The sequence below is a fragment of the Xyrauchen texanus genome, chromosome 3 (genome assembly GCF_025860055.1).
Source record: "Xyrauchen texanus isolate HMW12.3.18 chromosome 3, RBS_HiC_50CHRs, whole genome shotgun sequence".
NCBI classification, from domain to species: domain Eukaryota; kingdom Metazoa; phylum Chordata; class Actinopteri; order Cypriniformes; family Catostomidae; genus Xyrauchen; species Xyrauchen texanus.
Window position 1 is genome coordinate 12,315,884 of NC_068278.1, and position 18,452 is coordinate 12,334,335.

Consider the following 18,452-nt stretch of genomic DNA (forward strand, 5'->3'; position numbering starts at 1 on the left):
AGAGGCCATCATGTTTCTTTAATTATATAACAAAGTAATAGGAGCTGTTCTCATTTTAGGTACACTAGTGATAAACCGACATATCGGCCGATATTTGGCCATTTTGCGTGGTGTTCGCTGGCCAATTAACAGAAGTGTTTAACAATTTGGGCGGCTGTGGCTCAGTTGGTAGAGCGGGTCGGCCACTAATCGCAGGATCGCCAGCCCACATGACTCCACGTGCCGAAGTGTCCTTGGGCAAGACATTGAACCACAAGTTGCTCCCAATGGCAGGCTAGCACCTTGCATGGCAGCTCTGCCGCCATTGGTGTGTGAATGTGTGTATGAATGGGTGAATGTGTCACAGTGTAAAGCGCTTTGAATACCGTTAAGGTTAAAAAGGCGCTATATAAGTGCAGACCATTTACCATTCCCTTGTGTCAGGTCCATCTGATTTGCTGTTGTTGAATTATATTATGTTTATCTACATTTATATAGGCCATTCTGCTCTCTAGATATTGGTATCGGCCATTGAAAAGCCCATATAAGGGATACCCACTCGTAAATAACAAAATCTGCCCTAATATGGAGTAAGTGCATCAGAAAAATCTCTCATTATGGGACAAACAAACTAGCATCAGTTCTTACCAGTGATGGGGAAGCTAACAAGCAAAGCCAAAAAAAAGCTAAAAATGTTAAGTGGTTAAACTACAATGAAGCTTCCCTTTTTAAAAAAAGTACTACATGCTACTAACAAAAAGTTGTTAACTACTTTGAAGCTTTTTAAGGGGACAATATCTTCTAGATAATTATTAGAAGTATTTTTCTGGCATCAAAACCGGAACAGTAAGGAACAGTATAAGGCCACATCCACACAACAGGTTTTCTGACGAAAACGCATCTTGTTCTCAATGTTTTGGCCTTCCGTCCAGACAGAGCGTATTTGTTCAATAAAACTGAGCTTTTTGAAAACCCTCTCCTCAGTGGATAAATGTAAGAATGCAATTTTTGCTTTGTAGTGTGGACAGGTGAAACAGAGATATCTGGAGATATATATCATGTTACTCAGTAATGTGATCCTTTCAATCCAAAACAATAAAGATGTCGGCCCATGTTGTAGCAGAGTTGTTGTGCCTTCTATTCATTTTGATAGCGTTGTTAAAGATAAATGTTACTTTGTGTAACCTTAACATTGCATTACTTCAAAGGCGACGGGAAGTTTCCTCAGATATGCTGTCCGGCGATGGAAAGTGAGGACAATTGCGTTTCAGACCGTACATGGTAACGACTTAGGGCTACACTTCTTACGTTTTATTTGCAAGTTCAGTAAGTGGATTTAAGTGCTTCCGGACATTTCATTGTGGACGAGCAGCTTTTTGAAAATGTTTGAAAATGGCAGAGAGCGTTTCAAAAATGGAAACACTGTTTCCAGATTAATGTGGACATAACCTTAGAGCGTATTTGATAAAGACTGCTCAAAACAACATGACACACATCTATAAAACACACAGGTTTGTCATGCAACACTGCTACTTGTTGGTAGAAAAGCTACACTATTTTGAAAACGGTTCCAACAGTTACTCAGCTTTCTGATTTTTTAAGTCAATGTAGTGTAGGAGAACTCCAGAAAAACACTTGGTGACAGAATCACTATTTCAATTGTCATTTGTGATGATATCCAGCTGTGAGTGTGATCGCTGTTGAAAACATTCAGATCAGAGCATGACATCTTGTTGGTTCTTCAGCAAAAGAACCTCATTGGTCACTCACATTACTATAGTAATTAGAATCAAATAATTATTATTGAATTTTGTAGATGAATTGAATTTGCATTGTCAGATTGATTATTGCATTTTGACTCCCCTAAAATGTAATATAAAGAATCAGGGCAACAGATCTTACCTGGAAGACATCAGTGTCAGGGTGGGTGGCATCGTTCCATACTGCACTGATCTGAGCGTGGACAACCTGCCCAAGAGCATTGAGCACACGCACGTGAAGAGTGTTCACGTACACAGTAACCATAGATGTCCTGGCCTGCTCTGTGGGGTTGTAAACCACCACCAACCTGGGAACAGTACAAAAAACATTTATCAGGCATTCTTTGCCATTTTCTGAGTGTATATATATTTTTTGCCTTTTAAAAAAATACATCCTTCTTAAAGCAAAGATGTGTTAATAATTGAGACAATTATTAAGTTTCTTTTTCTGTTTATTTCCTTTTTTTAAGTACAAATCTAATCACATTTTTGCAAGAAAATATTCTCTAAAAACAAGTTTTATTATTGTACACAATTTTGCTTCGCAAGTTAATATATCTTGGAATTAGGAATAAATATATATATATATAAGACACTGCTTTTTCAAAAAGTTACCTTGGCTTATCGCGAACTTCCAGAACAGTCTTTCGAGGTAAGGCATCTTGCGCTGGCTGAACATCATCCTATGACGTGGAATCAGTCAAAATGTGATATAACTGCCAAATGTAGGAGGAGTAATGCCAACATGTTGTGGATCTGCAGTGAGAACACTCACCATTTGAAGAAAATGATTAGAAGCATCATGGCTGTATGTTTGTTTGTCCTTAAGCACCAACCAATGTGCGGAGCTTACAATCACTCGCTTCACATTCAGAATGGAGTGAAACAACCTTAAAAACAAGTAAGAATAATTTACTACGATACAAAATTCGTTATTATTATAATTTTTGTTTATGATCAGTCTGAATATAACTGTGACAACGAGGAGTGCGGGCCAGGCCATGACTACGCAAACCCGGCCCCCAATCGGGCAAATCCGCGTAGGAGAGGGATAGGTGCAGCAGGATGTGGCAGTTCAAGAGAGAGAGAGAACCACACACAGCTGCCAATTTTTGATCATTAAATATTACTGTTCAGCCTTTCCCATGAAGCTAGTAACCTTGTTACATTGGTGCTGAAACCCTGGGAGGAGGGATGCACTGTCATGGAATCCTCGCCACTGCCATCCACCCAAAAGAACAGCCGCGGCCGTTATCTTGCTGTATGAGGCCACTGCCATCACAGAATATCATTGCCATAAAGGGATGTGCCTGGTCTGCAACGTGCTTAGGTAGGAGGAATGTGTCAAATTGATGTCAACGTGAATGGCCGGATCAAGGGTTTTCCAGCAGAACATTTCCCAGAGCATCAGACTACTTTCACCAGCCTGACATTTTCCCATAGCGCATCAACTTCCCCAGGTAAACAGTGCACATGCACACGGCCGTCTACGTGATGTAAAAGAAAATGAGACTCGTCGGACCAGACCACCTTGTTCCACTGCTCCAAGGTCCTGTTACACCGCTCACGTGCCCATTGTAGGCTCTTTCAACAGTAGACAGGGGTCATCATGCGCATTCTGACCAGTCTACACAGCCCAATATGCAGCAGGGTGCGATGCACTGTGTGTTGTGACACATTCCTCCCATAACCATCATTAAAATATTCTGTGATTTGTGCCACAGTACACCTTTCATCGGTTCGGACCAGATGGGATAATCTTTGTTACCCTCGCGCATTAATGAGACTTGGGTGCCCAACAACCCGTCACTGGTTTGTGGTTTGTTCATCGGACCACTGTCGGTAGGTACTCACCACTGCTGACCATGAGCACCCCACAAGCCTTTCCGTTGCAGAGATGCTCTGACCCAGTCATCTGGCCATAAGAATTTGGCCCTTATCAAAGTCGCTCAGGTCTTTACTCCTGCCCATTTCTCCTGCAGTCAATTCGTTGACTACGAGAACTAATTGTTCGCTTACTATCTAATCTACCCAGACCTTGACTTATGGCCTTGTTAGAGATGATCAAAGTTATTCTCCTGTAAGTGGGCCAAATGTTTTGGCTCATCAATGTATATATATATATATATATATATATATATATATATATATATATATATTAGAGCTGTCATGATTAACGCGTTAACACATGGGATTAATTAAAGTTTAACGCATAAATGTTTCTTAATCACAATTAACGTATTTACCATTAATACAGCATAAACACTGGTGTGAAGGGTGGAACCTTTGTACTGTGTCCACCCAGTGTCATTACACTGATTCACACGCCACAGCCCTTCTACCGTGGCCAGCACGGAAGCACACCAAATCTTAACAATCACCAAAAATGTAGAATAAGACCTTTTTGTTAGTTCATGTTGATGCTGGCATTGCTGTTTTTTGTCACGAATCATGAAGCTTCACGATTGCTGTAACAATGTGGATATCCACAATCTACCAGCAGATTCATATTGTGGATTATGAGAGTTTAAGGGATTTAATGTTCATTAAAATGAAGATGCAATCTATGTGTACTTTCAATTAGTCAAACTCCCTCTTAGACTTTGGGGAATGTTTAATGTTACTTGAATTGGTGCTATCTTAGTGCATTGTCTTTATATTGTAGAAGGCTTTGTTTGGAAAATGTTAATAAAACATTATTGTTACATATTGCTGTGTCTTCTTACCTAAGATGGAAATAAATGAATTTTGACTAGAAAAGTATCTATAGTGTGAAATTTCAGCATATTTAAAATCTATGATTAATCGTGATTAAAAACTTTAATCGACTGACTATATCAATATATATATATATATTATAAAAAATCCAGGAAAAATCATGCTGCTCCACATTCTCTCTACTCCTCTCACATACTCTGCTGTCATCCCCTACTTAAACCCCAAATTATATTCCAAATGGTTCAGATATCAACCAGTTAGGGAAGATTTCGAGACATTTAAGAGCAAAGATCATTAATCTTTACATAAACTAATTCTTGTGGGGGTGGCTTACTTGTTAACAATCTGGTCTGGTAACCCAAAGGCTGAATGTTCGAACCACAGAAAGGGAGATTCATTAACTATTGACATTGTTCTCTATCTGTAAGATGTTTAAAGTAAAATATGTTACCTAGTTCCATAGTCCACAACCACCCAGTCTTTGCCTGTGCCCGTGATGGCATCATGGTGCTGGAAGAGACCCAGATTGCGTCTGGCTTCTGTCAGTAACTTGTAATTATCCACCGCAGGGTAACCCACCGCACTGGGTTTGCCAAACCGCTGAATATCAGCCAAGGTCAAAGAGTAGAGTATCTCAGCTGCCCTGCAGACAAATGAAAGGACATCTGACACTTAGTGAAAAAAAAAAAAACAAGTTGAAAAGTTTTCTAAAACTGTGCTAATACGAAGAATAAATCTATGGTGAATAAAGCAAATATCTTTCAAATATTTTCTGTATTTGGCTAATGTTCAGATTGAAAAGTATAATTTTCACAACTGAAGTAAGTTCTTTTAAGGATGTTTTTATATCATTACTGGAAAACAACAAAAATACGGATTAAGAAATTCTTATTTTGTAGTAGAGAGAACAAAATGAGGTTTGGACTCTCCAATTATGGATAATGTCCATAAAATAGAAATATCTTTGCATTATGGTAAAAACACAGATATTATCTCACTAAAGAATTTGACCTTCTCAAAAATACCACAGTAAATAAAAATGTATGTTGGTGATGCTCTACCATGGTCATTTTTTACATCAAAAATATATATCTTTTTTTTTCCCATTGTGACATTATTTTCATGACAATTAAGGCCATTTTCTCCCAACAATTATCTTTACAGTAATGCAAAAAAAAAATCTCATTCTCATTAATGTAATGCAAAATAATGATATTATTTAAAGAAGTATTTTTGCACCATTGTATTTCTATTTGCACTGCCTTAAATGCTGATTTACAAAAAGAATCATTGTATTGAAGTATTTTACTGTAATACAGTAAACAATTACTGTATTATAGTAATACAAATCTAATGAGAATCACCATTGACAATAATGAGAATTACAAAAAAACTCCAGAGTAAAACATCCGGATGGATTATAGTAATGATAGTTAGAAGAGAATATGACAACATTATTCAACATACAAGAGAATATTACAATTTGACCATGAAGTGTTTCTCGTGAAATTAGTTTTTATATTTCATGGACAGGCAACAGTGATACTGTGAACATCACCAAACTGAAATTATATTTTAAAGCTATTCAAAGTTTAAATGGATATTTATAAATGGACCTTTGAAATCGGACTTGTTAGTTGAGAACTTTCAAAATCCTTCAATAGATCAAAAATATATCTGAATGCCATTCACAGCCAGTTCTACACGTAGCTCATAGCAATATGAAGAAAAAAAAAAACAACCCTACCATATGTATGACCTACATACCTGACATCAATCATACATCTGCTTTCTATTCCATTATGAACATCAAAACACTTTAATAATTAAATAAACTTTAAATGACCTTGGACAGAATCTTTAATCAATCTGATGTGTGTGTATGTCAGAATGTATTTGCACATTTGTCTGTGTGTGTGTGTGTGTGTGTGTGTGTGAAACAGCGCAGAGCTGAACAAAGTCCTAATTGCAGTGTGAAAGAAGCCATCGTGTAGAACGGAGAAAAAATAGTTTAACAACTGCATACTGATGAACAGTGTCTCCTGCCTACAATAAGACACCCATAAAAATGCAAATAGTGTGTTAAAGAAAGTTGGCAGTGTCCGCTCACTGAAGGTGTACCCACTCTATTCACTTGTGTGATTGAGTACGGCCACATTTGAGGGAACAGAGTGCAGACATACAATACAGGCTGTAAATGAAGGAAAGTTCTCTCCATATCATGTTCCTATACTAAAAAATGAGTAAAAGCAGGGTAGCTGTTTACACAAACAAACATACACATATTCACAAAAGATTTATAGAATACATACAGCAAATCCTTTACAAAAAGGTACTGTGTTGGTACCATGGTACTTTGATCGTACCAGACGGTAATGCCATGGTTCTGAATGACTACCATATTCATATGCCAGTGTATTTACATGGTACTTCATAAAAAACAAATACAGTGCTACAATGTTACGAGTCCCAAAATAATGGTACTACCATAGAACATGGTATGCCATGGTACATGTACAAGAGACTAAAATGCTACTATTGAGCATGCTCAAATAACCATGGCATTACAATAGTACATGGCCAAATGCATGCTAATACTATAGGACATGTAGATTTACCATGGTACTACCATGATACATGTAAAAAAAAACTATGACTACACCATGTCCTTACAAAAAGTAACCTCACAGTACAGAACTACCTCGGTTGTACCATGTTTGTTTGTTTTTTTACATGTTCCATGGCATTACCATGGCACATGAAACTATGGCAATACCATGGAACATGTCCAAATAATCATAGTACTACCATGGACCAAATTTCGTTTCAACCCAGAATACGTTAAGTATTCTGTCCCACCCCTGGGTATACGTCGATAAATAATAAATCAAAAAAGGACTACCAAAGTACTTTTGGTGCTTTCTTGTTAGTGATTAGGCTTTGAAGGGAGAGTTCTATAAAAATTAGATCCGTATGGTCAACTTTCATCATTGTGAGTGAACTGTAAGAGGTGAGATAAAGTTAAGAAAGAAAAAGTCAGATATCCAACTTTCACTTCACAGTATGTGAGAGAGCACAATGTAGAAAATCAATATGTACCAAGCAGCACAACTTCTCATTATCTACAACTGGGCCAATTAATGAAACCTGCACAGAGGTTTAACAATTTCCCGCAAGCAAGAAGCCATTTCCTCCAAATTCCACATATTGACATAAAATATTTTAGAACGGGAATTAAAGGGTTAGTTCACCCAAAAATGAAAATCCTCTTATGATTTACTTACCTTTAAGCCATCCCAGATGTGTTTGACTTTCCTTCTTCTGCAGAACCGAAGTGAAGATTTTTATAAGCACATTTCAGCTCTATTTGGCCATACAATGCAAGTAAACAGGTGCCATCAGTCTGCTGTCTGTTTGACGGTCCAAAAGTCATATTTAGGCAGCATAAAAGTAATTTTAACAGTTAAACTGTGTAAATCACCAAACTGAAATTATATTTTAAAGCTATTCAAAGTTTAAATGGATATTTATAAATAGACCTTTGAAATCGGACTCGTTAGTTGAGAACTTTCAAAATCCTTCAACAGATCAAAAATATATCTGAATGCCATTCACAGCCAGTTCTACACATAGCTCATAGCAATATGAAGAAAAAAAAAACAACCCTACCATATGTATGACCTACATACCTGACATCAATCATACATCTGCTTTCTATTCCATTATGAACATCAAAACACTTTAATAATTAAATAAACTTTAAATGACCTTGGACAGAATCTTTAATCAATCTGATGTGTGTATGTGGGTGTCAGAATGTATTTGCCCATAATCCACACGATCTCCAGTTGATCAATTCATATCTTGGTATAATGATTGCTGGAGGAAGTAGAGCAGGATCTAAGTGCAGCTTTATTTAATAAGAAATCGAGATTTCAAAACTTGGAAAACACAGGAACCGAACCGAACCGAACCACCGCACCGCACAATCGTCACCTCCATGAATGGTAACAAGAAAAACAACTGACAAAGTGTGAGCAAACACAAGGACATTATATACACTGGGGCAAACAAGGTAAACAAGATACAGCTGGGAACAATCAGGGCAAGAACCAGGAACAGAGACGCAAAACAAGTAGTAGTAGTAGTATGTTTTATTTAATGCCATGTCAGCGATCAAAGCTATTTTCATGGCAAGAATTCAATTACAAAAAACAAATATCATATAAATACAATAAAAACAAAACAAATATAAATAGCAAGTCATATTATACAATATTTCTTTTAAGATTAATATATGATAAGAAATCCAAAACCTTTTCAGGCACAATCTGACGCAAAACAAAAAGTCAAACAAAAAGTCACTAATCTCCTAGCAATCTCTGGTGGCTGCTAGGGCAAAAGTCTCAGGTGTTACACATGAGAAGCAAATCGATAGGTTTGTGTAAAATAACAAATCAACTTTTTCTTAAAAACTGCTTCCTGCCAGCAGTTGACGCATCGTTGCTGTCGTGTGATGTAAGCGCAATGGCGCGTTCACGCAACAATTCTGAAGCGCGTGCTTTGTATACAAAAGAGGAACGAACGTTACGCGAGAGTTAGGTAATTTCAAACAGCAATACAGCAGTGGGCGGAAGCAACAATTTAAAGTTAAAACATTTAATTAGCGATTTGTTTCTTACACCAACCTATCGGTTTGCTTCAGAAGACCTTAATTGATTGATTGTAGTCATGTGGATTACTTTTATGCAGCCTAAATATGCCTTTCGGTCCGTCATACAGCCAGCAGCATGATGGCACCCATTTACTTGCATTATATGGACAAGCAGAGCTGAAATGTGTTTATAAAAATCTTCACTTCAATTCTGTTGTAGAAGGAAAGTCATACACATCTGGGATGGCTTAAACATAAGTAAATCCTGAGAGAATTTACATTTTTGGATGAACTAACCCTTTAATGCAATGAGATTATTTTGTCTTTTCCTCTGATTGGGCCAGTGTCATGTTAGAAATGATCCAAATAGTAATGTTTGTGAATCATACATAGACGTGAAGGTGCCACTGTCAATGTTCCTAGACAAATGAATACTGCCATTGAGCCACTGAGTGACTAGCTCAACACTTGATGATTTAATTTGCTGTGACTTTGTCATAGGGATTCAGGCTTATCGTGACAACAGACAATTCATCTGACCTTCAGCTTTGTGTGTTAGTTAGCAGCGTACAGTACACAGTGCTGGAAGAATGAGAGGATAATGCCTGTTTTCAGAGCACTATGTTCCAAAGACAGACTCTAGCTTTCATGACAGGTTTAAGGCTTTGTGTGTTTGTTAATTTGAAAAAAGGGAGACTTGGTGTTAAAGGGATAGTTCACCCAAAAATGAAAATTCTCTCATAATTTACTCACCCTCATGCCATCCCAGCTGTATATGACTTGCTTTCTTCAGCAGAACCCATTTGAAGAAAAACAGAAAAATATCTCAGCTCAGTAGGTCCTTATAATGCAAGTGGATGGTAACCCAATTTTTGACTGAACATCGTAAACAAATTGATGAAAATTTTAACAAAGATGTCAGAAGATTTTGATTTAAGAGGAGAAGAGGAGATCCAAGTTTTTGCACAGCCATATTTATTTGAACTGGATTACTCTGACCAGGAGCACAGGCAGATGGAGGAGGCAGGACCACCAAGTTTCAGAACGACAGAGAACTCAGGAGACGTGGTGGTGCACATGCAGGCAATGCCAGGCAATGCCAACAGAGGTAGAGAGCGTCTGCTGCAACTAATGGAAAGTTGCCATGTCACCGCTGGAAAGACCTTGTGACCTCGTGACCTCAGCCCTCTCGTGAACGCACATACTGCTGCTTACCGGATGCATTGATTTATAGTTAAAAAGTACTTAAATATTTATATTTTTAAGTACTATTTTTAAGAAATGATAACTCGTGAAGTTATCATTTCACTTTATAAGACATTAATTTAACCACTGGCGTCGTATGGATGACGTTAATGCTGATTGTCTGCACTTTTTGCTGCATAACAAATTGGGATACCATCAACTTGCATTATAAGGACCTACTGAGCTGAGATATTTTTCTGTTTTTCTTTAAATGTGTTCTGCTGAAGAAAGGAAATCATATACAGCTGGGATGGCATGAGGGTAAGTAAATGAGAGAATTTTCATTTTGGGGTGAACTAACCCATTAACAAAAAAGTACCTAAATATATCATGGCACTATTATGGTTCTTTGGAAGTGTTCTTTTTTTTTTTTGTACAATGTCCAATGGTATTGCCTTTTTTTAGGGTTTTTTGGTAAATATACCATAGTTTTTGTACCATGTCCCATCTTAACATAGTATTGTGATTGTTCGGACAGGAAACGTGGTAATGTCATTTTGGACTTGGTACCATGGTATTATCCTGGTACTATAATGGTATTCTTTGAAGTACCTTAGAGTAAAATGTCAATAAACATGTTACTCATTTAGTACCATGATGGATGTCAAAGACCATGGTATCAGTGCCTTGTATATTGTCATTATGAAGACAGATGCAGTGGATTTGGTAACCTTGGTTACCTGAGGTATGATTCCAGCAACCGGTCTAGCCGTTTATAGAATGGACGTGAGGTGAAGTATCCGCTCCAGTAATGGTCATCTCGATCTGCATAAGTAAAGAAGTCTCCACTTAACACGGGCAGGGCCAGCTCGCCAACATTCATTTCAACAGGATCCATGCCAGTGCTTTTACGCAAGGCCTCAAAGTAATCCGAAATGGTGCCAAACTGGGCCTGCAAAGAAAAACAAATACCTAAATGTTTGTAAATATACCAAATACATAGTGTTACTAACTTTAATGTGAGCATTTCAAAATGAAATAAAAATTCATGTGTATGAGCTTTGAGGCTATCTACATGCAAGTGTACTTAAAATCTCTTTCACCTCTGGGAAACCAGACCAAAAAAAGTGGTGCCTTATCTCGCACAAAGATTTGTATCAAATGCTCTCTAGACTGATAATTGGCACTTTCCAAACGCATTTTTGTGCCCTTGAAGGGAACTTCGGGAAGGGGATGCCACTCGAAGGGTCATTCCAAACGAAAGAAAGTTAATATTTTCACAAAGGGCCCTTTTACAAGACATTTAGTGAAGGGTACATTCAAAATATAATGCCACGCTTCCTTCCGAGTGCCCACATCAAGAGCTCTGTCCTTCATAGGGAGAAGGGTATAGGGATGATTACTTTTGATTGGAATTCACCGAATGTCCCTCCTGCTAATTCCACCGGTCACCGCCAAGGAAGTAGCAAATTATGGTTTAGGGATGTAAACTAAAAGCTATTGGCTATTTTTTTTTAAATAGGAAAAACCTTTTAGTACGTTCCTCCCAAACGTCCTGTTTCAATAGGAAATACATCAACACAGGAAAGAAAACAGCACTAATTAAACAATTCCATGGGGTCTTTAAGGAAGCTTTGCAAGGTTGCAATACCTTGACGTGGAGCTCAGGATGAGAATTCATGAAGTCAAAAAGTTTCTGGTAGTTCTCAAACTGCTGGTCCCATTCCACAGCTTCAGTGTAGCGGAAGTCATCTCCAAGAGGAGCCAGCAGCACCTTGGTACGAAAGAGCTTGGATTTCTTCCTGTACTGGTCCAACAGTACCTGAACTCTACAAATGGAGACACAGAACTAAGAGGAGGAAAATCTCCATCTGATAAGTTTTGATCTGATCAGTTACTGCCTCCTTACGATGAATTTGTTAGTTACGCTGGATAAAAGCATCTGCTGAATGAATACATTTAAATAATGTTATGATCATTCAAATACCTAAAGCTGAGGTCAATCTATATAAAGATATTAGTTTGTTTAGTTATTAGCTAAATAACTAAACAAACATGTGAATCATATTTAATCTAAACATGATCACCAATGTTAATGACTGGCATGTATAGTTGTACCTCTCCTCTACGTTGGTTTTCGTTATGGCTTGAGGTGGGATTCTCCAAGGACAACTGACTCTTCCACCCGGGAGCCTTTTGAAGTCAAACTGGCAGCATATCTTTGGGTCAGGTCCACATGTATGAGGAACATCATAGCTGTAGAATGGCATCATGTGACACAAAATGTCTGAACTAGAGTCCTGATCTGTTGGAATAAATTAAAGTAATGCATTTAATGGTGAGTAATTTCAGGGTGCAAAACAGAATTGCAAAATAATGATCATTTTCAAACACTCCCCCATCTTTCATTGGGTGATAAACAGAGAGTGCACCAAATTCACACCATTGGTTGAGCCAATGTTGCTGTAGAGTTGCCACAGAGCCACATTATTGATTTCAATTGAAAAATGATTGAAAATCAATCTACTAATGGTTTACCTATATTTGACACATTTAACTGGGATAGCTGAACGTATTTGAACTACAGCTGTCAAAACGTTACATGCGATTAATAAAAAAAAAAGTTTAACACGTAAATTTTTCTTAAACACAATTAACACATTAATAAATCATAAACCAGAAAACAAACTGGTGGGACTAGGGCGGGAACTTTGTGACGTGTCCGCCTGAAGTCATTACACTGACGCACACTTCACAACACACACACACAACAGCCGTGTCAGTGATCAAATGATGAGGAAAGGACCTCTTAATGCTTTTTGTATGTGCAAATGAAGCCCAGATGGGACTTGTGAAAGAAAGCAAGTACTTTGCAGCCTCTGTAAGGTGCAATTTAATTACCACAGAAACAGGTCAAGTTTAAACTATAATGAAAATGCAGAATGAGATGTCTTTGTCCACAGCACTTTTCCTGTGGAGATCAAAGTGGCACTTGACGCTGGCATTTAAACCCACGTGCGAATGATGAATGCGGCTTCATGATTGCTGTATCAAAATTAATAGCCACAGTCTGCTGGCTGATTAGTATTGTGGAGGATGACATTTTAAGAGATATAATGCCCATTGCAATGAATATGCAATGACTAGTTCTTTCAATTAGTCAACCTGGCCATTAGACTTTGGGAAACGTTCAATGTTAATTGAATGGGTGCTAATTTAGTGCATTTCTATCATTGTACTTTAGAATGCTTTGTTTCTTTGTGCTTTGTTTATAAAGCATTATATTTTAACATAATGTTTTGCTTTCTATCCTAAAAAAGGAAATGTATTTTAAAGACAAAAATGTTTTATCAACTGACAGCGCTAATTTGAACATAAAAAAATGACATTTACATTTTTTAGAAGTCCCACAGTAAAGGGATATAAGGGAAAGGAGGAGGCGAGAACCGGCTTGACAATATAAATAATAGTTTTAACAAAAAGACATAACACACACATAATGGACAGCTGCCCATAAATTATCTCTCTCTGTTGCACCACCATCCGCAGTCCGCCTTTATCCCTCTCGGAGGCTTAATCTGCCTGATAAGGGACCGGGTGTGCAGAATCTTGCACCACCCGGCCCCGCCCTCCGCCCTGTCACACCCACCCTATATTTTACCTTTTTCACTTGGAAATGCATCTCATTACAGATATAAAATGGGTTATGAAAGCCATTTCATCTCTTTCTTTCTTTCGCAAACTGCTGCAAGACCAGGATCACTTTGCTTATCCGTAATTTACAGTGCCAGATTCATAAACAACGATGAGCCATGAAATATCAGAGGAGAACCATCCAGTTTCAAGGCAGCAAATCATGAAACTATCCACTAATGTCAAAGTCGAATAACATTTTATTTGCAATAATAAAATTCAATTACCCTTTCAGCACAGCAAGTGCACCAGAGTGACATTCATAAAAGCCATGCAAATAAATAATGCACGATTTTCCTTTAAACAAGAGTCCTGGAGTGAGGCAGAGAGCAGTCCATCTGTCTGTTAAATGGTGATATATGGAATTAAACAGAGTAGGAAGCTAATTGAGCCTGGCATAGAGTGTACAGTGCCACAGCCAAATTAACTGTAATCATAATTGTTCAGCAGTGCCTATGGTTAAGGCTCTAAGTTAAGAGTCCATTTTAGCACTAGGTCTGCGAAAAACAGTTGCATTCCAAATAGATATATTACTAGATATGGATAAATAATAGATAGGAAGTGGGAGGACATTTACCCTGACTTCTCTTTTGTTTGCTGTTCTGAGAAAAGCTAGCTTCAGTTCAGCCCTTGTAATGTTCTACTCATTTCCCTCAACACTTATTTTAATTTTATACAAATCAATCGAGAACAAATGCCAAGAGAGTAATATATCTTGAAATTTACCACAAAGCACATTTACTCCTCAGCTAAAGCAGCTGAAAAAGTGTGATATATTTGTTTATCATGTGTTAAAGTGTGTAATTTCTGTGCCACTAGTGTCACCAAATGCAATTGCAAAATTAATGTTTTTTTAATTTGTTTGTTTTTAAACAGGTTTCTCGAACACTCCCTCATCTCCCATTGGACGAGAAAAAAAGATAATACTGCTCCAAACTTACACAATGAATTTCTTCCATTGGGGAATAAATTTTTTACGATAACATACAGTATAAACCATTAAAGACACACCTACTGTGAGTTCTGAGATTGTTAATCGATGGTATATGCTTCTGTGGAAGCCACCAGTCTGCGTTATTTAATTTTAAAAGCAGGTTTAACAGCGCAATTTGTGCTGAATACAGTGCATTCAGAAAGTATTCAGACCCCTTAATTTTTTCACATTTTGTTATCTTGCAGCCTTTTGCTAAAATACTTTATATTATAATTTTTTTCACATCAATCTACACTCCATACCCCATAATGAAAAAGCAAAAACCAGAAAAAAGAAAAAACTGAAATGTTACATTGACATAAGTATTCAGACCCTTAACTCAGTACTTAGTTGAAGCACCTTTTGAAGCGATTACAGCCTTAAGTGTTTTTGGGTATAATGCGACAAGCTTTGCACACCTGGATTTGGGAATTTTCTGCCATTCTTCTCTGTAGATCCTCTCAAGCTTTGTCAGGTTGGATGGGGATCATCGGTGGACAGCACAACCATCCTTCACCGTTGGCATGGTACTGCACAGGTGATGAGCTGGGCCTGGTTTCCTCCAGACATGGCACTTGGAATTGAGGCCAAAATGTTCTGTCTTCATTTCATCAGACCAGAGAAACTGGTTTCTCTCAATCTGAGAGTCCTTTAGGTGCTTTTAATGTGCCTTTCACTGAGGAGAGGCTTCCGTCTGGCAACTCTGCCATAAAGCCCAGACACTGTGTTACAGAGATGGTTGTCCTCCTATCTCCACACATGATCTCTGGAGCTCAACTAGAGTGACCATAGGATCCTTGGTCACCTCTCTTAACAAGGCCCTTCTCCCCCGATTGCTCAGTTTGGCCGGGCGGCCAGCTCTAGGAAGAGTCCAAGTTGTTCCAAACTTCTTCCATTTAAGAATTATGAAGGCCACTGTGGGAACTTTCAATGCAGCCAAAACATTTTTAGCCTTCCCCAGATCTGCGCCTTGACACAATCCTGTCTATGAGCTCTGCAGGCAGTTCCTTTGAGCTCATGGCTTGGTTTTCTGTGAGACCTTATATTAGACATGTGTGTGCCTTTCCAAATCACAACCAGTCAACTGAATTTTCCTAAGAAATAGGTCATTTTGCGAAGACGTTCAAAAGCACATCTGTTTTCAGTGCTAAGTCTAAACTCAATTCAAATGTTCCTGCATTTGCATTTGCAGTTTAGGAAATAGTTAATTTCCAAATTCTGAAAGTACAGAACATCAAATTCTGTCCATGACAATCAAGGTTGTAGCCGTTTTATGAAACAAAAATGTAGTAGATTTGTGTTAAACTATCTATAGCTTGTGGTTTATTTTTCAATTATTATTATTATTATCTTAATAGTTACAGTTGTGATCTAATTTGTGTTTTATTTATTCCACCTGTTGTCATTTTTTATGTTTGGATTTGGTATGATTTACTGAACACATTGTAATTTTTATTAAAGAAGAACCTCAAAATTAAATTGCACTTGACCCAGCACAGTAGTATAGGCAATTTAGCCAAACCCACTTGTGCCTAGACCTATTTTGGTATTTTTAACTACATGGCCATGCCCATTGACTTTGCTTGCATGACTTAATGCATAGCGCTGAGCTTAGCACAAACGCACTTAAAATAGAGCCCAATATGTTTATTTATGTTTTTGTATTATGTTGTGGTACCCAACCATCTCATAATCAATTCAGTCCTAATTCTTTCTTAGATTCAATTTCTTTCACCATCACACTATAGATTGAGCAGCAGCGAGTGGTGCATGAAACACAGCTTTACGTTTTTCAAAGTAATAAAATGGCCATGACAGACTTACAGATGTTTCTTCACATTAAACTGGTAAGAGAAGGTCTTTTTATCATCATAAAAAGTACACATTACACAGTACATGTAACAACATGCAGGACAGTATTGAAACAACAATTACAAAGAATTATCTTCTGAATACTGATGGCAGAGTCCAGGTTGTGTGATGCTCTGGTGCACTGGTGCAGCATCATTAATTTGACTCTAATAGCCCAGTTACCTGTGCGATACCTGTGCTATATATATCAACTCATCGCAGATCCACAACATCCATCCTTTGATACTAAAGAGAGCTTCAAGTGCTTTCTGGTGAGGCAGGTCATTACGCCGCCTGTCAAAAGCTGTGTTTGTGCGGTTATCTTTTGGTGCAATAGGCTTAATGACCACCAGAGGTGGAGATGAATATCTAGAGTAGGAAAGGGCTTGGACTAAGCACTAACAGTGTTGGGTCTGTTACCAACAGCTCCAGGGCCTGCAGCTGCAGATGCTGCATGGAAGACTGGATTTATCTTGCTTCAACCTCTATTTCTCAATCACAAAACTAAATGTAGCGAGCATCCCCACCTAGCCAGGTTTTAATCAAAGTAATTGCTAAATAAAAGATGGATTCAATCAATGAAAGTGTGAATGTTGGCACATTAGGGCAGCTCATGTTGTTCGAATAGGCTCCCATAGATGTTTCTTATCAAATGTGTGATTCTGACTCTGAGTGCTCTCATCAGCTTTGAGACTTAAAGAGATTCTGTTATCATCTGCTACGATGGAATATTTGCTTAATTACAAGTCGTTTTAAAGAGCCCATATTATGCTCATTTATAAGTTCTTAATTTTATTTTGGGGGTCTTCTAGTATAGGTTTACATGCTTAAAAACATTATTTTTCTCATACTGTACATTGCTGCAGCACCTGTTTTCACCCTCTCTCTGAAACGCTCATGTTTTAGCTCCTGTCTCTTTTAAGTCCCCCTTTCCAAAAAGCCCAGTCTGCTCTAATTGGTCAGCTGGCCCAATCAGTTGTGATTGGTCAAACGCTTAAGAGTGTGTGTCAGAAATGTAATGCCCCTTACCGAAGTAGCCCTTAGGCAGGCATTATGGAAATGTGTTACATAGCTAATGGGGCTTTTCCACTGCACAGTACAGCTCGAAAAAAGCACAAATCTGGCTTCCAGTGAGCCACATACAATGGAAGTGAATAGGGATAATCTGTAAACATTAAAATTCTCACTGTTTCAAAAGTATAGACACAAGATGTAAACAATATGCATGTAAACATGATTTTAGAGTGATAAAATCACTTACTAACCATTTCTGTGTAAACTTATAGATAATTTTACAACCTCGTTGTCATAACTATGTAATGTCAACAAACTCCAAACCCTAAAATGACTATAAAAATTACGATTTAAACAACTTTACAGCACAAATAATACATGAGTTTTAATAGAAGAATTAATGTAGGTGCTTTTATAAAATTATAAGCTTCACATTTCTGCCTTTTAAACCCTCCACAAATTAGCCACATTCACTTACATTGTAAGTGTCTCACTGTAAAAAAGACGAACGAGTCTAAATTCATTTTTGTGGTAATCAACATTATGCCACAAATGCTTTTAATGAGCTTAACGTCTATTGAACCCAGAACATTCCTTTAAATGTGAATGCTGACTGTGCAATTTA

The 18,452-nt window shown here is 37.7% G+C and overlaps 1 protein-coding gene across 1 annotated transcript in view; it reads right to left on the reverse strand.

Moving 5' to 3' along the window:
• Window positions 1-18,452, reverse strand: part of LOC127627908 (alpha-mannosidase 2-like) — a 79,848-nt gene that overhangs the window by 28,460 nt on the left and 32,936 nt on the right. Inside the window, exons 7-13 of the mRNA XM_052104522.1 lie at window positions 12,415-12,601; window positions 11,948-12,125; window positions 11,037-11,248; window positions 4,909-5,100; window positions 2,515-2,629; window positions 2,355-2,422; window positions 1,882-2,047 (exon numbers count right to left, since the gene is read on the reverse strand). Of these exons, the coding sequence (XP_051960482.1) occupies window positions 1,882-2,047; window positions 2,355-2,422; window positions 2,515-2,629; window positions 4,909-5,100; window positions 11,037-11,248; window positions 11,948-12,125; window positions 12,415-12,601 (1,118 nt within the window). The remainder of the gene's footprint in view (window positions 1-1,881; window positions 2,048-2,354; window positions 2,423-2,514; window positions 2,630-4,908; window positions 5,101-11,036; window positions 11,249-11,947; window positions 12,126-12,414; window positions 12,602-18,452) is intronic.